This window comes from Mustela nivalis, assembly GCF_964662115.1.
Source record: "Mustela nivalis genome assembly, chromosome: 14".
In the NCBI taxonomy this organism is placed as follows: Eukaryota; Metazoa; Chordata; class Mammalia; order Carnivora; family Mustelidae; genus Mustela; species Mustela nivalis.
The window spans coordinates 10,988,589-11,005,370 of NC_139033.1; the positions used below are offsets into that span (position 1 = coordinate 10,988,589).

The 16,782-nt window shown below is 49.6% G+C and overlaps 2 protein-coding genes across 2 annotated transcripts in view; one reads left to right on the forward strand and one right to left on the reverse strand.

Moving 5' to 3' along the window:
- ALDH2 (aldehyde dehydrogenase 2 family member) overlaps positions 1-15,892 on the reverse strand; it is a 31,437-nt gene extending 15,545 nt beyond the window's left edge. Inside the window, exons 1-4 of the mRNA XM_082698464.1 lie at positions 15,635-15,892; positions 4,442-4,546; positions 2,601-2,741; positions 1,439-1,518 (exon numbers count right to left, since the gene is read on the reverse strand). Of these exons, the coding sequence (XP_082554590.1) occupies positions 1,439-1,518; positions 2,601-2,741; positions 4,442-4,546; positions 15,635-15,760 (452 nt within the window). The 5' untranslated portion in view covers positions 15,761-15,892. The remainder of the gene's footprint in view (positions 1-1,438; positions 1,519-2,600; positions 2,742-4,441; positions 4,547-15,634) is intronic.
- The window catches only part of BRAP (BRCA1 associated protein), a 100,866-nt gene continuing 88,792 nt past the window's right edge, over positions 4,709-16,782 (forward strand). The window contains exon 1 of the mRNA XM_082698437.1: positions 4,709-4,729. The gene's annotated coding sequence lies outside the window, so the exon portion shown is untranslated. The remainder of the gene's footprint in view (positions 4,730-16,782) is intronic.

A 16,782-nucleotide genomic window follows, 5' to 3' on the forward strand; every position in this document is an offset into this window, starting at 1 on the left:
CAGAGTGTTCTAATCTTGGCACTAAGATCATGCGGGGCTGGAAAATTCTTTGCTATGCTGGCCGTGCTGTGTACTGTAGGCTTTCTAGCAACCTCCCTGGCCTCTATGCAAACCGCCCCCCCCCGCCATGCTGTGATAACCAAAAATGTCTCCAGACATTGCCAGCCATCACCTGAGACACATGACCAATACCCTGGCTGAGAACCCATTATGTTGTCCAACCCCTACTTTCCCAGCACGGCTTCTTCTCTATCTCTGTCCACAGGGTCACAGGGAAGTACTCATTATTTGCACACTGATCTGTCCACCTGGACCACAGCTGGTCAGACTCGAGGCCAGCCAATCAGGGCGGCATCTGGCCTCTGAATCTGGCATTAAGACTCTGGCATTTGGCACTCGGAGAAGGACTGCAGTGTACTCGGTAGGATCACACAGACAGAAGCGAGCCCACATTCCAGCATGCACACGGGCCCTGACAGTGGCCAGGGGGTCACTGAGAGAAGATGAGGCAAGAGGGTTGACATAAACCATAGTGGGGCTCAGCAGCCTTCTGGATTTAAGGCCCCCGACCCTCCACAGTGCCCGAGTCAGGCCAAGGCTTTGTTACCTGCATCCCTAAAGATCCCAGCAGAGCTCTTTTTCCTCATCCTGTATTTCTTGGGCATTAAGATGTCTGTCAAACTAATTCCAAAGCTAGCAAGAAGACTATGGCAGCCGGGCACCTGGGTGGCTCAGTGGGTTAAGCCTCTGCCTTCAGCCAAGGTCATGATTTCAGGGTCCTGGGATCAAGCCCTGAATCAGGCTCTCTGCTTAGCAGAGAGCCTGCTTCCCACGCCCCCGCCCCCGGCCTGCCTCTCAGCCTACTTGTGATCTCTCTCTCTGTGTCAAATAAATAAGTAAATAAAATAAATAAATAAATAAAAATCTAAAAAAAAAAGAAGAAGAAGAAGACTACAGCAGAGACAGATGAAATAGAGAACAGGAAAACAACAGAGGAAATCAACAAAACCAAAAGTGAGTTCTCTGTAAACTCACTAGATTGACAAACCCTTCACTAGACTAAGAAAAAAAAAAAAAAGAAGAAGACACAAACTACTGAAAAACGAAATGAAAGCAGGGACATTACCACTACCTTACAGAGATAGAAAGGCTTATAAAGAGAATTTATGAACAACTATAGCCCACAAATGAGATAACCTACATGAAATGGACAAATTCCATCTAACATAGAAATTACCGTAACTGCCCTGAGAAGAAAGAGAAAATGCTTACAAGTTATAACTTTGGTACTGAGGGATTTTCTCCTAAGATGGAGTCTCACAGAACATGTTTCTCCAACTCCTGTGATCCTGTTAAATTTATCTAATTTCTGGCCCCCGCAAAACCTGCTCCCCTGGGGCACGGCCAGAATACAAGAGCAGGAAGCCTGAGCCCATACCGGATGCATTTGAGGACCATGTCCAGATCCACCAGGTAGGAGATGACATAGGGCTTGCCGTTATCCAGGGTCTCCAAGGCCTGAGAAAAGAAAACGGTCAGCACGGACATGCAGGCACAAGACTGAATCACAGCAGTCAGTGGCGACCAGTGCTGAACCTCAGCACAGACCAAGAAGGGCAGATGGGCCACTTTGTGCCACTGAATGCTGTGGCATTTCTGGCCCATCGCCCCTCCCTCTCCAAAGGCAGGAGAGCGAGGGGTGGGGAGAGGAATGGTGCCACCACTTCTCATGCAGTCACTTCACAGGCAGGTTCTGCTCTAAGCCAAATCCAGAGGCTGGGATAAGAGACAAACATAGGGGCTGAATGAGCAAAGCGCCAGTGACTCATGACCTGAAGCCTCAATTGTGAGTGTTAAAGAGTGCTAGAAAGGAGAAACCAGGCTTCCCAGCCCAGTCTGAGAAACCCTCTAGCCTAAACCTGAAGGATATGTAGCAGGTAACTAAGCAAAAGGGAAAGTACAAATGATGACAAAGCAAAAGCACCCCAAGCAGAGGGAACAGCATGTACAAAGGCCCTGGGGGCTCAAAGAAGCCAGGTAGTCAAGACGCTGAGGGAAGGCTGCTGAGCTGAGCTGTGTGCGTGTGAGGGCCACAGTCCAGCATGAGTTGGGAGATGGAGTCAGATGAGGCAGGGCCTTGTAGACCATGTTGAGGGAACAGGACTTTATCCTAAGAATATGTGGGATACCGTGGAAGGCTTCAGAGGGGAACACCATGGTATAATTTGCCTTCTAGAAGATTCACTCTGGCTGCTATTTGCAGATTGGACTGGGGAGAGGAGAGGGTATTGCCTCTTGGTTTCTTCAGCTTCTAGCAGCCACCCCACAGAGGGGCTCCAAGGGAGATGTCCGTCCCTGGAGGTCTCAGTAACGCCTCTCCACTGTGGCTCCCCTCCCCATCCCCAGTCTCCTCCTTTTTTAGCCATCATAGGAGACAAGGAGAAGTTCCTCTGGTTGGTACAGGGGCATACCCCCAAACGCCCAGCCTATGCCATTCTGACCAGCGACATGTCAGCAAAGCAGCCCCCTCCTGGCTGGCTGTGGGATGCTCGGAGCCTATTCACCAGGTGGGATGAGAGGGGAGAGGGGTGAGAACTCACCGCTAGGTAGGTCCGGTCCCGCTCAATCAGATCGGCCAGGCGGTTCAGGAGGCGGCCCCTGTCGGACGCATTCATGCGGCGCCAGGGGGAGCCCAGCTGGAAGGCGGCCCGCGCAGCCTTTACTGCCCTGTCCACGTCTTCCTGGAAAACACCCGCCGAGGAAGCTCAGGCCTTCTCAGCACTGTCTCCACCCTGAGGCGAACACACCTATGGGACTTCAGTCAATGCTTTGTGGCAACCTGACCCAAACAGCCCTTCCCCACCAGGAAGGGCTCTCCTGTGGAGTTTCAGACTCTCCCTTACAGGACTCACGGAGGGAGTGAGGATCCTGACTGTTAACGTTTCTGGATTTTCACCTCTGTGTTTAGAGGGTGACCATTTCCCCCCGTTCCTAAGAAAGCAAGCCCAGAGAACTTAGACATTCCTTCTCCGATGACTGGTAGTCTCCACCAAATGCAGGTTTAACCAGCTTCTCTCTCCTTGGAGAAGCAGTAAAATCGACACAGCTAGCATTTTTCATATAGGGAGATGTGTATCAGGAGGTTGGAAGCATGGTTTCCATTAATATTAAATATATTTACCGTCAGACTACTGTAAAAGTAGACTACCAAGAAAGTACTATATTCACATTTGCTTTTAGGAGAGGAAGCAGGGCTTTATACATGAATATAGAAAACTGTCTTAAAGCAGAGGGCAAGAGGCCTTCTTAAAATATTTTCAATGCTTCTTCTTTTTTAAGATTTATTTTTGAAATCAAGCGAGCATGAGTCGGGGAGGAGCAGAGGGAGAAAGAGAAAACCCCCCACTGAGCAGAGACCCCCCCCCCACCCGCTGTGGCACTCACTCTCACAACCCTGAGGGGCACCTGGGTGACTCAGTCGTTACACGTCTGCTTTCAGCTCAGGTCATGATCCCAGGGTCCTGGGATCTAGCCCCACATCCGGCTTCCTGCTTGGCGGAAAGCCTGCTTCTCCCTCTCTCACTCCCTCCGCTTTTGTTCCCTCTCTCGCTGCCTCTCACTGTCAAATGAATAAAATCTTAAAAAACAAAAACAAAAGCAAAAAAACCTCACAACCCTGAGATCATGACCTGAGCCAAAACCAAGAGTCAGATGCTCAACTGACTGAGCCCCCAGGCACCTCTCAATGTTTTTTTTTTTTTTTTAAAGAAAATAAGGAAGGAAGATAGATTTTTACTGAAAGTCTAATTTTTTTTTTAAGATTTTATTTATTTATTTGACAGACAGAGACCACAAGTAAGCAGAGAGGCAGGCAGAGAGAGAGGAGGAAGCAGGCTCCCTGCTGAGCAGAGAGCCCGATGTGGGGCTCGATCCCAGGACGCTGGGATCATGACCCGAGCCGAAGGCAGAGGCTTTAACCCACTGAGCCACCCAGGTGCCCCGAAAGTCTAATTTTTAAGTTGTAAAATTATTACTACTATTTTTCACTGCAAGTATATATAATTCCAACAAAGTACACTACCAACACTAAACTAGATCTCAGGAGACCCAAATTCTAATCCACAAGATGCCTCTATCTAGATGTGTACCTCCCTTCTCTGACCTTCAATTTTCAGGTCTAGAAAAGAGAGACTGGATTAGATGTTCCCAAATTTAGTTCCAAGTCTACAATTCTACTGCTGTGTGTATTGAACCCGGGTATAATCTAGCACCATTGTCTGAAGGAAGAGTTCCTGTTGATTCATTTACTCAAAAGATATTCATTGAGATTTTTGAGTTATGAAAATAATACACTCCTGGTAAAGTTTCAACCCCATAAAAACATAAAAAGTAAACAATGAAACCATCCTTGCCTGCTCCCGGCCCAAGGTAGGTCACTTACCTTGTCTCCTTCAGCTACCTGACATATGACTTCTCCGGTGGATGGATTGATGGTGGGGAATGTCTTCTTGCTTACAGCATCATGCCACTCATTGTTTATGAAGATCTACGAGAAGGAAGAAAGTTCTCAGGACCGGCTCTCGACCCAACACCGACAACCAGCGATGTGGGAAGGTAAAAAAAAACCAGAACACATATGAATTAGCCTTAGAATGATGTGGCAGGAGATTTAAAGCCCCAGCCCTGGAGACAACCAAATCGGAATGCCTTCTCTGCCAAGCAACCTTGGGTAAGTCATTTGCCCTTGGTTTCTTTTACCTGAGAAATGAAAAGAATGTGGGACAACAGTATGGACTCGGCAGCTTAAATGATCCATCTTTCTCTCACAATCGTGTCCACTGATTGAGCTCAGCTGCACAGGGCTTCCCTGGGCTGGCTCATGGGGTTGCAGAGCAAGAGTGCGTGGGGCTGGATGTGCACGAGGGGTTCTGCACCACAAACATGTCTGCTTAGGCCTCCTGACCGTATGGCAGACCCAGGTGTGTCAGCCTTCTCCCATGACAGCTGGCTTCCCCAGAGAGTGTTCCGAGAGACCCACGCAGAAGCTGAAAGGCTTCCTAAAATCCAGCTTCTGAAGATACACAGCCTCATTTCCACCACCAAACTCCACAGGTCATTGTGAGTCACAGGCCCAGTCCAGATCTCAGGGAGGGGAGAGACCTGCCACTTACTCCTTGGAAGGAGTGGCCAAGAATTTGGAGCCATCTCTCCTCTAGCACACTACTGCACAGGGTTGTCATGAGAATGAGGTCAGAATATTCTTTAATGATTCCGTAAACGTGCAGTGAACCCCTGCAATGGGCCAGGCACTGTTCTAAGGCTGAGGACACAGTGGAAACCAAACCAATAAGGACCTTTCTCTCTCATGGAGCTGGTGCTCTGATGGGTACAGACAGTAGAGAAGCAAGTAGAGAAGAAATACACAAGACAACCTCAGATTGCAGGGGTAGATACAGTGGAGGAAAACAGGATCCACAAAGAAAGTGGGGGAAGACAGACAACTTTACATGGGATGGTTGGTAGGGTCTCTGTGACAAGCAGATACTTCACTCAAGCCCTAACTGGTGAAAAGGAGCCTGCCACAGGAAGCGTAGGAGGATAAGCAGGCCAGGCAGCAGGGATAGCAAGTGCAAAGGCCCTGGGGTGGGAATTAAGACTAATGCATTTGAGAAAGAATGAAAGTGGCCAGCGTTAACTGGCTAACCAAGAAGGAAATGCTAGGAGATGGGATCAGAGAGGAGGGGGGGCATCCTGTGAAGCCCTCTGTTCAGCACCTGTCACCAGTCATTGCTGTTGCTGTTGTGAGGTTTAACAGCAATCAAGTCTGGAGAGGGACTGTATGCTGGTTTAATGAGGCCAAAGTAGTGGTGGCGGGGCAGGAACGGACAGAAGCCTCTTCATTCAAAGAAAAGGTCCTTATCCAAAGCTGCTTAGTCAAGTGCCAAAATTCACTCTCTGCTTCTAAAAGCCAGGCAATGGCCTCAAGGGAGAATAGGGAAGAACTCTCCCAGCAAGCTGTTCCCCTTCAGGATGGGGAAGCTGGTCCGGGGGTCAGGGACACTTGTCATTTTAGCCGGGCTGCACAAATGTCATAGTCAGGGTGAACATCAGTTCAAGGCTACTCCCACTTCCTTCCTCAAGGGTTCCCCTTGGCCCCACCATCCCAACATGGCCTGGCTCTGGCTTAGGACCCTGGGGAGCCATCCCCAGTTACTCTGGGCCAGAGTCTAGGACCACAAACAAGACCAAGCCACAAAGCAAAGTCTGGAGCTTGGCCAGGGCCAAAGAGTTTGGGGCCAGCAGGGCCCAGGGAGGACTGGCCCGGCTCCACGGTCAAGAGCAGCGTCAGGAAGAACACCTGGATAAACCCGGGCTCCTCTGATCCTAGTTGTTTCACACGGGGCAAGGAACTTCACCTCACTCCGTAGTAAGAATCATCACAGTACCCCTCATGACGTGGCATGTGAGGGCCCCAGGTGTATGCACAAAGTTCGGGAGGAGCAAGGCTGTGTCGGGGCCCATGGGACCGGGTGGTGCACGAAGGAGCTCATTAGGAAAAGGTCTACCAGGGGTCACTTTCCCAGGCTCAAATTTGGTATTTTGGCACCATCCCCACCCACCATCAGGGCAGAATCCGCAGCTACGCACCTACAGTGAAAGGCTTTTGGCATCTAGCAGGAGCACATAGGTAAACATCATCTGGAGTCTTTGGAAGTGTGCAGTGTGGATTCACATTAGCCGGCTGATCGTGAATCTTGAGGGACACAGACACCTTTGTTGCTGGGGCGTGGCAGAAAGAGGTCTGGCTCGGAGCCCAGTCGCCCTGAGTTCCAGTGGGCCCAGCCCTGCACACGTGCTCCCTGAGAATCGGCTTCCTCCTACTGGTGAGCTCTTTACCTGGTTCTCCTCCCGCTCTGGCCTCCAGTCAGAGCCCAAGTATGTGCCTTTAAGGAGGTGAGAACTCTTGTTTCCTAATCTCCATCTCCATGGTTTACATACTGCCCAAGTGCAGGTCTGATTTGGGGTTTTATTCTGGGGGGTAAAAAAGCACCAACCTCTAAGCCACACAGACCTGTGTTGGAAGCTCACCTCTACCCCTCACCAGCTGTGGCTAATCCCTGCACTTCCAGATGCTTCACCAGTCCCTGGGGGAGAATCTGTCTGGGGCTGATGTGAAGATTAAATGTAACAACGGGTATAAAGCTCCCGAGCCAGGAGCCAGGACTCTGCACACAGTGGCTCTTATCACAGCAGTCACTACACGTACGACAACACTCTGGACCCTGTGGCTCTCTCAGGCCAAAGATTTTTCGAAGCAAAAGCCAGGCAGATCCATATACCTCTGCCTGTGTTATTCCCTGTACCACAGCATACGGAATTAGTTTGTCCTGAAAAAGTTTTGATTGTTATTTTTGCAAAGATCAGAAGTATGAAGCAAGCAAGTAGGCCAGTCAGCCGAACCCCCAGGCCTCACCCCTTCCTCCCTGGGCCGGGCCCACACCATTGCCCTGTTCTTACACTAGGACCGGGGTTCCCCGGCACTATTTGCCTTTCAAAGCCTTGAACTTGCTGGGTCGTCTCCAGTGTTGAATTTTCAACAATCTACCCTTCTTTCTCGCTGATAAAATAAGCCTGAATGTGCCTGGTAGGAACCCAGAATCTTCCTTGTTTTGAGTTCCCATTTCCCTGCTTCTAGAGCCAGCGTTCAGTGGTCTCCCTGACCAACCCTCAGTCAGGGATGGGCAGCAGCGTAGGAACTGTTCTCACTCTGAACCTTGGCCAAAGTTCTCCTTCAAGCGAGCAGAGTTTCACTTAAGTAAACAACTGCTGGTATCAAGTCAAAAGCTTCGTAACCTCTTCGCCCGAAACCCAAAGCTTCACTCCCTAAACAGGCTTAAGTCAGTCACTGTGGGCGGTAGTTTTCCCAGCTCACGCTTCCAAACTCAAGTTTCCAGAGGCAGAGCAACATGCAGAGGGCTATCCTAGAGACATCCTAGCAACATCAGGAGCTAACGCTCAGAATCTGGACTGTGGGTAAAACTCCTAGGGCTCTTCCATCGACATATTTTAATAAACATGTCTCCCTTCATGTTGGACAAGTTGGACTCACTCATCCACGCAGTCCATCAGTTTTAACAGAGTGCCATGTCCATGCTGGGCACTGAGTGAAAAAGCAAAGTCCTGGCTCCCTGGGCTAAAGTCCTGAGGAGGAGAGAGGCAATCAGTACGCAGACCAACAAACCGAGAGACACAAACAAATAGGCAACAGTGAGGAACAGGCCAGGGAGTCAGATGACACCAGACACGGGACCTGAAGGAAGAGCTTGGGGACAGGAGGAACCCAAAGGGCTCCATGGCTGCAGAGTAAGGGTGAGGGACAGGAGAAGGGGGCGCTGGATCCCACACCTGCTGTGTGCGGGGAGCTGTGCTGGTGCTGGGGTGCGCAGGGAACGGAACAGAGGCGGGAGTGTCTGCTCTGAGTGGGATCATCGACTTTCTGATTTCTTCACTTGCCTTTCTCAGTAACGGTTTTTCTTGGACATTATTCCACAAGCAGATCACCCCATTATTTCAAGCAACACAGCAGTTCTCAGTATGAACAGACCACATTTTATGTTAGCACTTCCCACACGTGTGCTTTCAGGATGAATTTCACTATTCCTGACGGTGCTGCTGTAGCAAACAGCCTTGGACGTGCGTCTTTACAAACCTGGGACCGATGACCCTATAAAAATTAGAACTGCTGGGCGCCTGGGTGGCTCAGTGGGTTAGGCCGCTGCCTTCGGCTCAGGTCATGATCTCAGGGTCCTGGGATCGAGGCCCGCATCGGGCTCTCTGCTCAGCAGGGAGCCTGCTTCCCTCTCTCTCTCTCTGCCTGCCTCTCTGTCTACTTGTGATCTCTCTCTGTCAAATAAATAAATAAAATCTTTAAAAAATAAAAATGAAAAAGAGAACTGCTGAGTTAGAGTAAAACGAGATCCTTGGGCTGCCTCCAGAAACCTGGGTGGTGTGGTCAGTGCCCAGAAACTGGTGACCCCAGGGAGAAGGCCTAACCAAGGCGAGGACAGAGTGACATTCCAGTGCCACCCCCAACCCCAAGACACTGGACAGTCGTCATCTGTGCAGGGTCTCCAAGAACAGGTTTGGTGGTGTTCAGCAGCCCCAATGTAACAGGATGCATTTTGGAAGTTTTTTTTTTTTTTTAAGATTTTATTTATTTATTTGACAGATAGAGACCACAAGCAGGCAGAGAGGCAGGCAGAGAGAGAGGAGGAAGCAGGCTCCCTGCCAAGCAGAGAGCCTGATGTGGGGCTCGATCCCAAGACCCTGGGATCATGACCTGAGCTGAAAGCAGAGGCTTTAACCCACTGAGCCACCCAGGTGCCCCGCATTTTGGAAGGTTTTAATTTGGGCTTTGATGCATGAAAGAATTGGGGGTCTGTTACCTAGGAAATATATGTCCCTAGAGTATGTTCCTTTCCCCAAGGGTGAGGGAGGAAATGGGGCAGACTCTTGCTGGCATTTGCTTTTTCAACAGCAGTTAGATAACTTGTGTCCAATAGAAAATGGATGTCATCTTTCGTATTACAAGATTCTGAGGAGCTAAGTTCAAGAGAAACACGGAATGCCACAGCGTTCACATTTCTGAAACCTCGGGGTTAGTTTGGTGACAAGGCCAAGGGCAGCCAAGGCAGCCACCTCCCCCAGGCTTGCTGGCAACAGTCTGGCACCTGACCCAAGCCCCTGCCTCCTCTCCTCAGCTCCCAGGGCATTTTATCCTGCATTCCTGGATTTTTGGGGGTTCTGCTGCGGACTGTCTGCCAAGCAGTCACGCCTTCAGTCTGTTGATGTCCTCTGGGCTCATGACACAGCAACCTCTATCTTGCTGCAATCACTTCCCTTGGATAATTTTAGCCCTCCCTGCATGTTTTCACATTCTTTTCTTTCTTTTTTTTTTTTTTTTAAGATTTTATTTATTTGACAGACAGAGATTACAAGTAGGCAGAGAGGCAGGCAGAGAGAGGGGGAAGCAGGCTCCCCATTGAGCAGAGAGCCCAATGTGGGGCTGGATCCCAGGACCCTGGGATCATGACCTGAGCCAAGGCAGAGGCTTTAACCCACTGAGCCACCCAGGCACCCCATGTTTCACATTCTTATTCACACTCCCCTTCTGAGTGGAAATACTGTGCTCCTAGAACAGAAAATTATAAACATAGTTTTCATTCATTGCCTTCAATAAATATTTACTGAGCAGCAGTCCTATTTCTGATCTCGGTGCCTAGGGGCTACGAATACACATGTGAACACAAACACGGCTCCTTCCTTCTGATTGCAAATGTGTAAGATCAGTAATCCAAATATTCAGTAATCTAAATATTAACATCCTTCGGGTGCCTGGGTGGCTCTGTTGAGCTCTGACTCTTGACCTCGGTTCAGGTCATGATCTCAGGGTTATTAAGTTAGACTCTGCGCTCAGCGGGGAGTCTGTTAACTCTCTGCCCTTCCCCCATGTCTCTCTCAAGTAAATACATCTTTTTTTTTTTTTAAGATTTTTATTTATTTATTTGTCAGAGAGCACATGCACAAGCAGGCAGAGGGAGAAGCAGGCTCCTCTCTTCTGATGCGGGGCTCCATCCCAGAACCCCGGGATCATAACCAGAGTCGAAGGCAGATGCGTAACTAACTGAGCCACCCAACTGTCCCAATAAATACATCTTTAAAACAAAAAACACTGACATCCTTTTTTGACCATAGGGCCTGGCCATGAGGTACCACAGAATGTGGCTAAGGACATACACATCACAGCTGAACCCTGGTTTCAAACTTACTACTTAATGTTAATGTGCCCTGCCTGAGCCTTAGTTCCCCATATCTGTAACAGCTACAATACCTGCTTCATCCAGTTGCTGGAGGGATAAAAGGTAAAAATGTAGTTATACATCCTCAGCATGGGGACTGACAGAACTTAAGTGATCAGTAATTACAATTTATTCGATCAGGGGATCTGTACACATGTCCACAGCACACACAACTCTCCTCGCCACCTGAGCTCAACATCACAAGCCTTAGAGCCTGTCGCTTGTAACTCTGTGTTTCCACAGATGCACAGATTCTGAAGAGGCGGGAGGTAATAAAAGGCATTTTATTTATTTGTTCATTTATAATATAATTATTATTAGAAGCAGAGGTTCCCGGGGTGCCTGGGTGGCTCAGTGGGTTAAGCCTCTGCCTTTGGCTCAGGTCAAGATCTCAGTCAGGGTCCTGGGATCGAGCCCCTGTGTCGGGCTCTCTGCTCAGCAGGGAGCCTGCTTTCCCCCCCTCTCTCTGCCTGCCTCTCTGCCTCCTAGTGATCTCTCTCTCTGTGTCAAATAAATAAATAAAATCTTTAAATTAAAAAAGAAGAAGAATCAGAGGTACCAAGGAAGGCCTGGTGAACTCTTCTGATTAGCTGGGTTACCTGAATCTATTATTTCACAAGCCATAAAACCAGTATGGTTAGTGTGGAGGGAGATATTTCACTTGACTCATTCAACCCAAAGAGTTCAAACCACTGCTTTACCCAACATAAGTTGTGGCTCATTATGTAAGAATCTCCCAAGGAAAGCAAGGAACATAAAATTTGTCTTCTGTATATACTAACTGTTAGCAGTGATTATCTGCAGGTGTGGGCTATCAGAGGCCTGTCACTTTCTTTTTTCTTTTTATATCTGCTTACAGGTTACTTACCTTTAATGAGGTAAAACATTTTAACTAAAGCCAAAGTTCCCTTTAACCACTACCTACAAAGAGATTCTCCATGTAGCTCCCCTCCCTCAACCCTCACACCAATGTGCATATCCCTTACAAGTCTACTCACATTCAGTGTAAAAGTCTGTTTGGGTAGTTCAGTAAGTTTTATATTTGCAGAATCCCAGACCCTTTCCTGCCTTGACACATTGTTTTTTGAGACCCACGACTCATACACCTCCAGTGAATTCCTATAACCCCTGCTGGAACTGAATTATTCCTTCCTATAACCACAGCACCCGTTCTATTTCCCTATGGACGGCAAGCTGGCTTCCTGGGTCTTTGCTAATGTAAACTACTCGGCAATGAACATCTGTGCATGCCTACATGTATTTCCAGTGAGTTTCCACCTCACAGACTTCCATAATACTTGTCTTTTCATACTGAGGACGTATTAATATTGTAACCACAAAATTCTATACAGGGAGATCCTTTCCTGATTTCCTTTTTGTCAGTTCTGTCTTTCGTTCCTGAGTGCTGTGGTCAAAAAACTAAGAACAGAGACACAAATTTAACTCACCCCAAATTCAAGTTTACCAGGACCTAGCTCACCCCCTTCAGGAAACAAATTACAACTATAATATCTGTGGAATGAATGAACCTGCCCAAGTGAACTCCAGTGAGTGGCAGGCGGTCTGAGTCCGGAGGGCAACATGGTATCTAACAATACGGTCTTCATAATTATTATCAACCAACATGGGGAGTCTGGAAGATGGCAGAGTGGGAGAATCCTGAGCTCACCCTGTCCCACAGACATTCCAAGATAACAGCTACATCTATGCAACTGCCTCTGAAAACACCTGAGGACTGCTAGAACAGACCTTCCACAGTTCATCTTAGACAGGAGGCCATACTGGAAGGGTATTAGGATAGAAACAGAGTTGGAAATCAAACGTCTGGCAAGAAAAAGGGAAAGGACACCACAAACACGGAGAAGCAAATGCAAGAGATCAGACCCTACACTAGGCAAACCAGGCACTGGCAATCACATCGGGAAGACAGTCCCCATAATACCTGGCTTTGAAAAACCAGTGGGGCTTAACTTCAGGAGCTTCTAAAATCAGCAGGGCTTCACCTGGGGTACTTATTATCAACCAACATGAATTGGTGATGTCAAAGATGAAAGTAACTGTCACACTCCAGCCAGGGAGGTTATTTGCTGAAGCCACAGTCCCTTGGGTTTTCCTTTTAGTTGTCCTTCCAGATCTTGGTTACTCTCCAAATCAGGAAAGAGAAACTGAATGAAAAATGAAAATCAGTTTGTTGACAGAGATGTGTCTCTGAAATCGCCAAGGATAAGAAGTGTTCATCTTCAAGAAGCTTGGCCCTCCCCCCACAGGTCCATGTTTGTGAGCGGGGGAAGAAGAACGTGTTCTGAAATCTTCCCAACCCAACCAGTAAGTTTACCCTACCCTATAGCCTCACCCAAGACAAGTAGAGGCAAGAGGACCCCAGGAAGGTGGACCAAACCACCCTCCTCAAACTCTTTTGGATTGAGAGGAGGCAGGAAGGAGAACTGTTGCCTGCACCCCTCCCACCCATCCAGGTGAGAGAGCCAACAAGCCTGAAGTGGGACATTCCCTCAAAAGCCCACATGCCCCTGCAAAGGCCCTTGGCAAGAAAACCTAGCCTGCAGAATTGCAACTTCAAAGCCTACTGGACAAGCTCCTTTTTGGGAAGCTTAACTCAAGACCAGTTCATTGAAATTCAAGGACTCAATAACACCCTGGGAAATGTGCAGGAATATGATCTGATTTGTACCGGAGCTCCTGGCTCTTAGAGACTCAAAATACTCAGATTAGACTTTGTCATCCTTGCCAGCAGAGTTAGCAACAATGCCACAACTGAGAACAGCCCAAGGAACTTTAAGAGCCAGCCAGTTCCAACATGGTGGGATGCACTGCAACCTTGGGAAGAATAAAAAAGATATGAATGTGCTGAGCAGGATAACTCAGATAACATTGTTCAATGAGACAGGGCTTCGGAACAGTAAGTGCTAGTATCTCATTTATGAAAAAAAAAAAATCTGGTGCATGCCTGCTCACATGCACACAAAGAAAATGCAAGATCACAGACCTCCCTGTTAACAGTGCTCTTTGGAGGTGTGCAGTGGGAGATGGGGAAATGTTATTGTACTCTGTAATTTTACAGTGAACAACTGTTACTTTTATGATCTCAAATGTGATAAAGGAAAGCTGCTGCAGGGAGACTGCAGTCCTTTCCAACTTACACTAAGTCTGGAGAGCAGGACTCCTGCTATCTACAAGACCCATGTGCATGTGCATTTGGATGACATTTCCTCACCTCCATGTGACCACAAAGGAGGAAGATCTTAATTAGATCTTGTGTCCACAAAGGCCCGGGATGCTGGCACCTCTCCCTTAAGGATAATTCTGTGTGATCTTTCTGATGTTCAGTCTTCCAACCATGAACTCCTCATTAAGCAACCTACCAAAAGAACAAGAGCTGCTGCCTTTGGGGCTTGTGTTAAGCAAAGGGCATTTTATCCTGTTTTTATTCCCTCGCAAGTGACCATTTGTAACACTCCTTACAATCACAGAGATGTGCCTTTTCCCACCACCTGTGTGCAGATCTGCAGCCCAGCTCTGGGCCAGAGAAGCAAGTCCACTGCTAAAAGCAGTCAGCCAGGGATCAGCTCTATGGTGTCCTAAATCGGCAGTGACCCCTCTGTTCCAACCCTGAGTCGCATCAATAGTAGCACGGAACGTTCTAGTTACAGGCTTTCCCTTGGGAGTCTAGATGTGAACCCCAACTTTGCCAGTGGCTGCAATCTTCGGGCAACTCGCAAAATCTCTCTGTAACTCAGGCTGTTCATCTATAAAATGGAGATGATCACAGTGCCCGCCTCACTGGGCTGTTGTAAGGATGAAACTGACAAAACAGAATGGTGGCAGGCGCACAGAGGACAGCTGTTATTGCTTTAAGAGTTCACCAAAAGTAAGAGGCCGGGTGCTCACCCTCTCACCCACTTCCCTCTTTACAGAAAGAGAAATCTGAAGCTCACAGAAGGGCGGTTTGTTGCACATACAAAACGAACCCTTTTCACAACGGCTTCCTGCTCTGAGAATTCCAGCACTTTACCCAAACTCAAAGATCTAAAGAGGGAGTATTCCGAGCAAGAAATTGGCCTCTGGGAATCGGTATTATCCCGGAAAGCCCCTTCTTGGTTTGCTGGAAGAAAACCAGCTCCTTGGAGGGCTGACACCATTTGGATGGTACCCGGGAGGGCCGACACCATTTGGATGGCACCCGGGGGTGAAGGTCCCGTAACCCTTTCCGCATTCCCCGGAGTGGACGTGAGCGCTTCAGGTCGAGGGGCCTTGGCCTTTTCCTTAGCGAATGGGTGAACTTCAGCTGAGAAGGCCCCCTCCTTTTCTCGTTTTTCCTTGGGGACTTCCTTGGACGTGGGCAAGAATGAAGGGATAAGAAATGGCCAAGAAAAAGACAGAAAAGCTCCCGCTAAGACGGATTTTGATGGAAACGTCGTCTGGGTGGGCGATGAGGAAAGCCCAGTGCAGACACTGCAGCGACGAAGAGACCGAGGGGCGGAGACTGGAACCCCGAGTGGGCGCAGGGAAACGGACAGCGGGGGGACAAGAACAAATAAGCAGCCCAAGTCACAGCCGGAGGATGGAACGGGGGCCGTCAAAGTTGGTGAAGGGGCCACAATGCTAAGGAAGGAAGGCTAAGGGGTGCGTAAAGCCCAAACGCAGCAAACCTCTCAAGCCCCAACTGGGTAAAATGGGGCCCAAAAAACCTCAGGGCCTTCCCACTCGGCGGGCTCCTTCTCCCTGAGAGAACAAAGCCCCGGGGCCGGCGGCCTTACCTGGTTGTAGAAGACTTCAGGCTGCTGATTGGGGGCCGGCACCACTTCGGTGGCGGCGGCCGACAGGAGACGGCGGCCCAGGCGGGGCCCGAGGCCGGCGGCGGCGAGCGCAGCGGCGCGCAACATGCTGCGGAGGGAGCGGGCGCGCAGAACGGTGTGTACCCTGCAGCGGGCTGGCGCAGCGGGGGCAGGAGTACTGGGTTGGGGGGGTCACTGCGACGGCGACCTCTCCCCGCCCCTGGCGCGGCCGCCAATGGGCGAGCGCGGGGCGGGGCACGGGGGGGGCGTGCCTGCCACTTACCCCCCACCACCCCCCCGCCGGGTCCGCCGCGAGACTGCCCGGCGGCGCCCCCTCCGGCTTTCGGCCCTGGGCTCATTCCCCTCCGCTCCCTTTTGTGCCTCGCTACCGACCCCCGCGCGGCGCACCGGGTGTCAGCAATAACCCGACCTCGCAGATTCAGCGTGCATTGGACCCCTAATGTGTGCGTGAACCCTACGTGAACAGGCCTGACCTGGAGCAACCCTAGCCTTGACTTACGCAGGCTTACACTCTCGTCAGAGAGGCCGACCTCAAACTAAACGCGAGGTCATTTCGGAAAGTGGTAAGGAATGTGAAGACACCGAATGGAGTGAAGACAGGGTTGGAGCAGAGCACTGCTTTTAAATCCTTTGATCAGGAAGTGACAAGTGAGACCTGAATTGTCTTCAGAAGATGTTACGGTGGTGAGGAGTTCGCAGAAGGATGGAGTGCTTGATTTGCATCTTAAACTCACTGGTTTCTCATTCTGTGCAGAATGCACTAAAGAGAGCAGGGGTGGGGGCAAGGATCTTGCAGATCGTTTGATTACAAGAACATCCTGGAGCAGGGCACTGGGGAGCCGGGGAGGAATCGGAGCAGCTTAGCTAGGAAGGGGGATGGATATAAGGTCAGCCGTGTGCATTGCAAACAGAGGATCAGCCAAAGTCCGAGAGGAGTTGAAGAAATCTGGCAGGAAGACCTGGGCTGTGTTTTGCCAGCAGAGAAGCAGAGGGAAGGGGCGGATGTAGGCAGCAAGGGTATGGGTTGCTACTGAGACTCCAGTCACTGGAGCTAAGGCTGAAGAGGCTGACCAATACCAGGTATTAAGTGCCAGGCAAAGGTGTTCTAA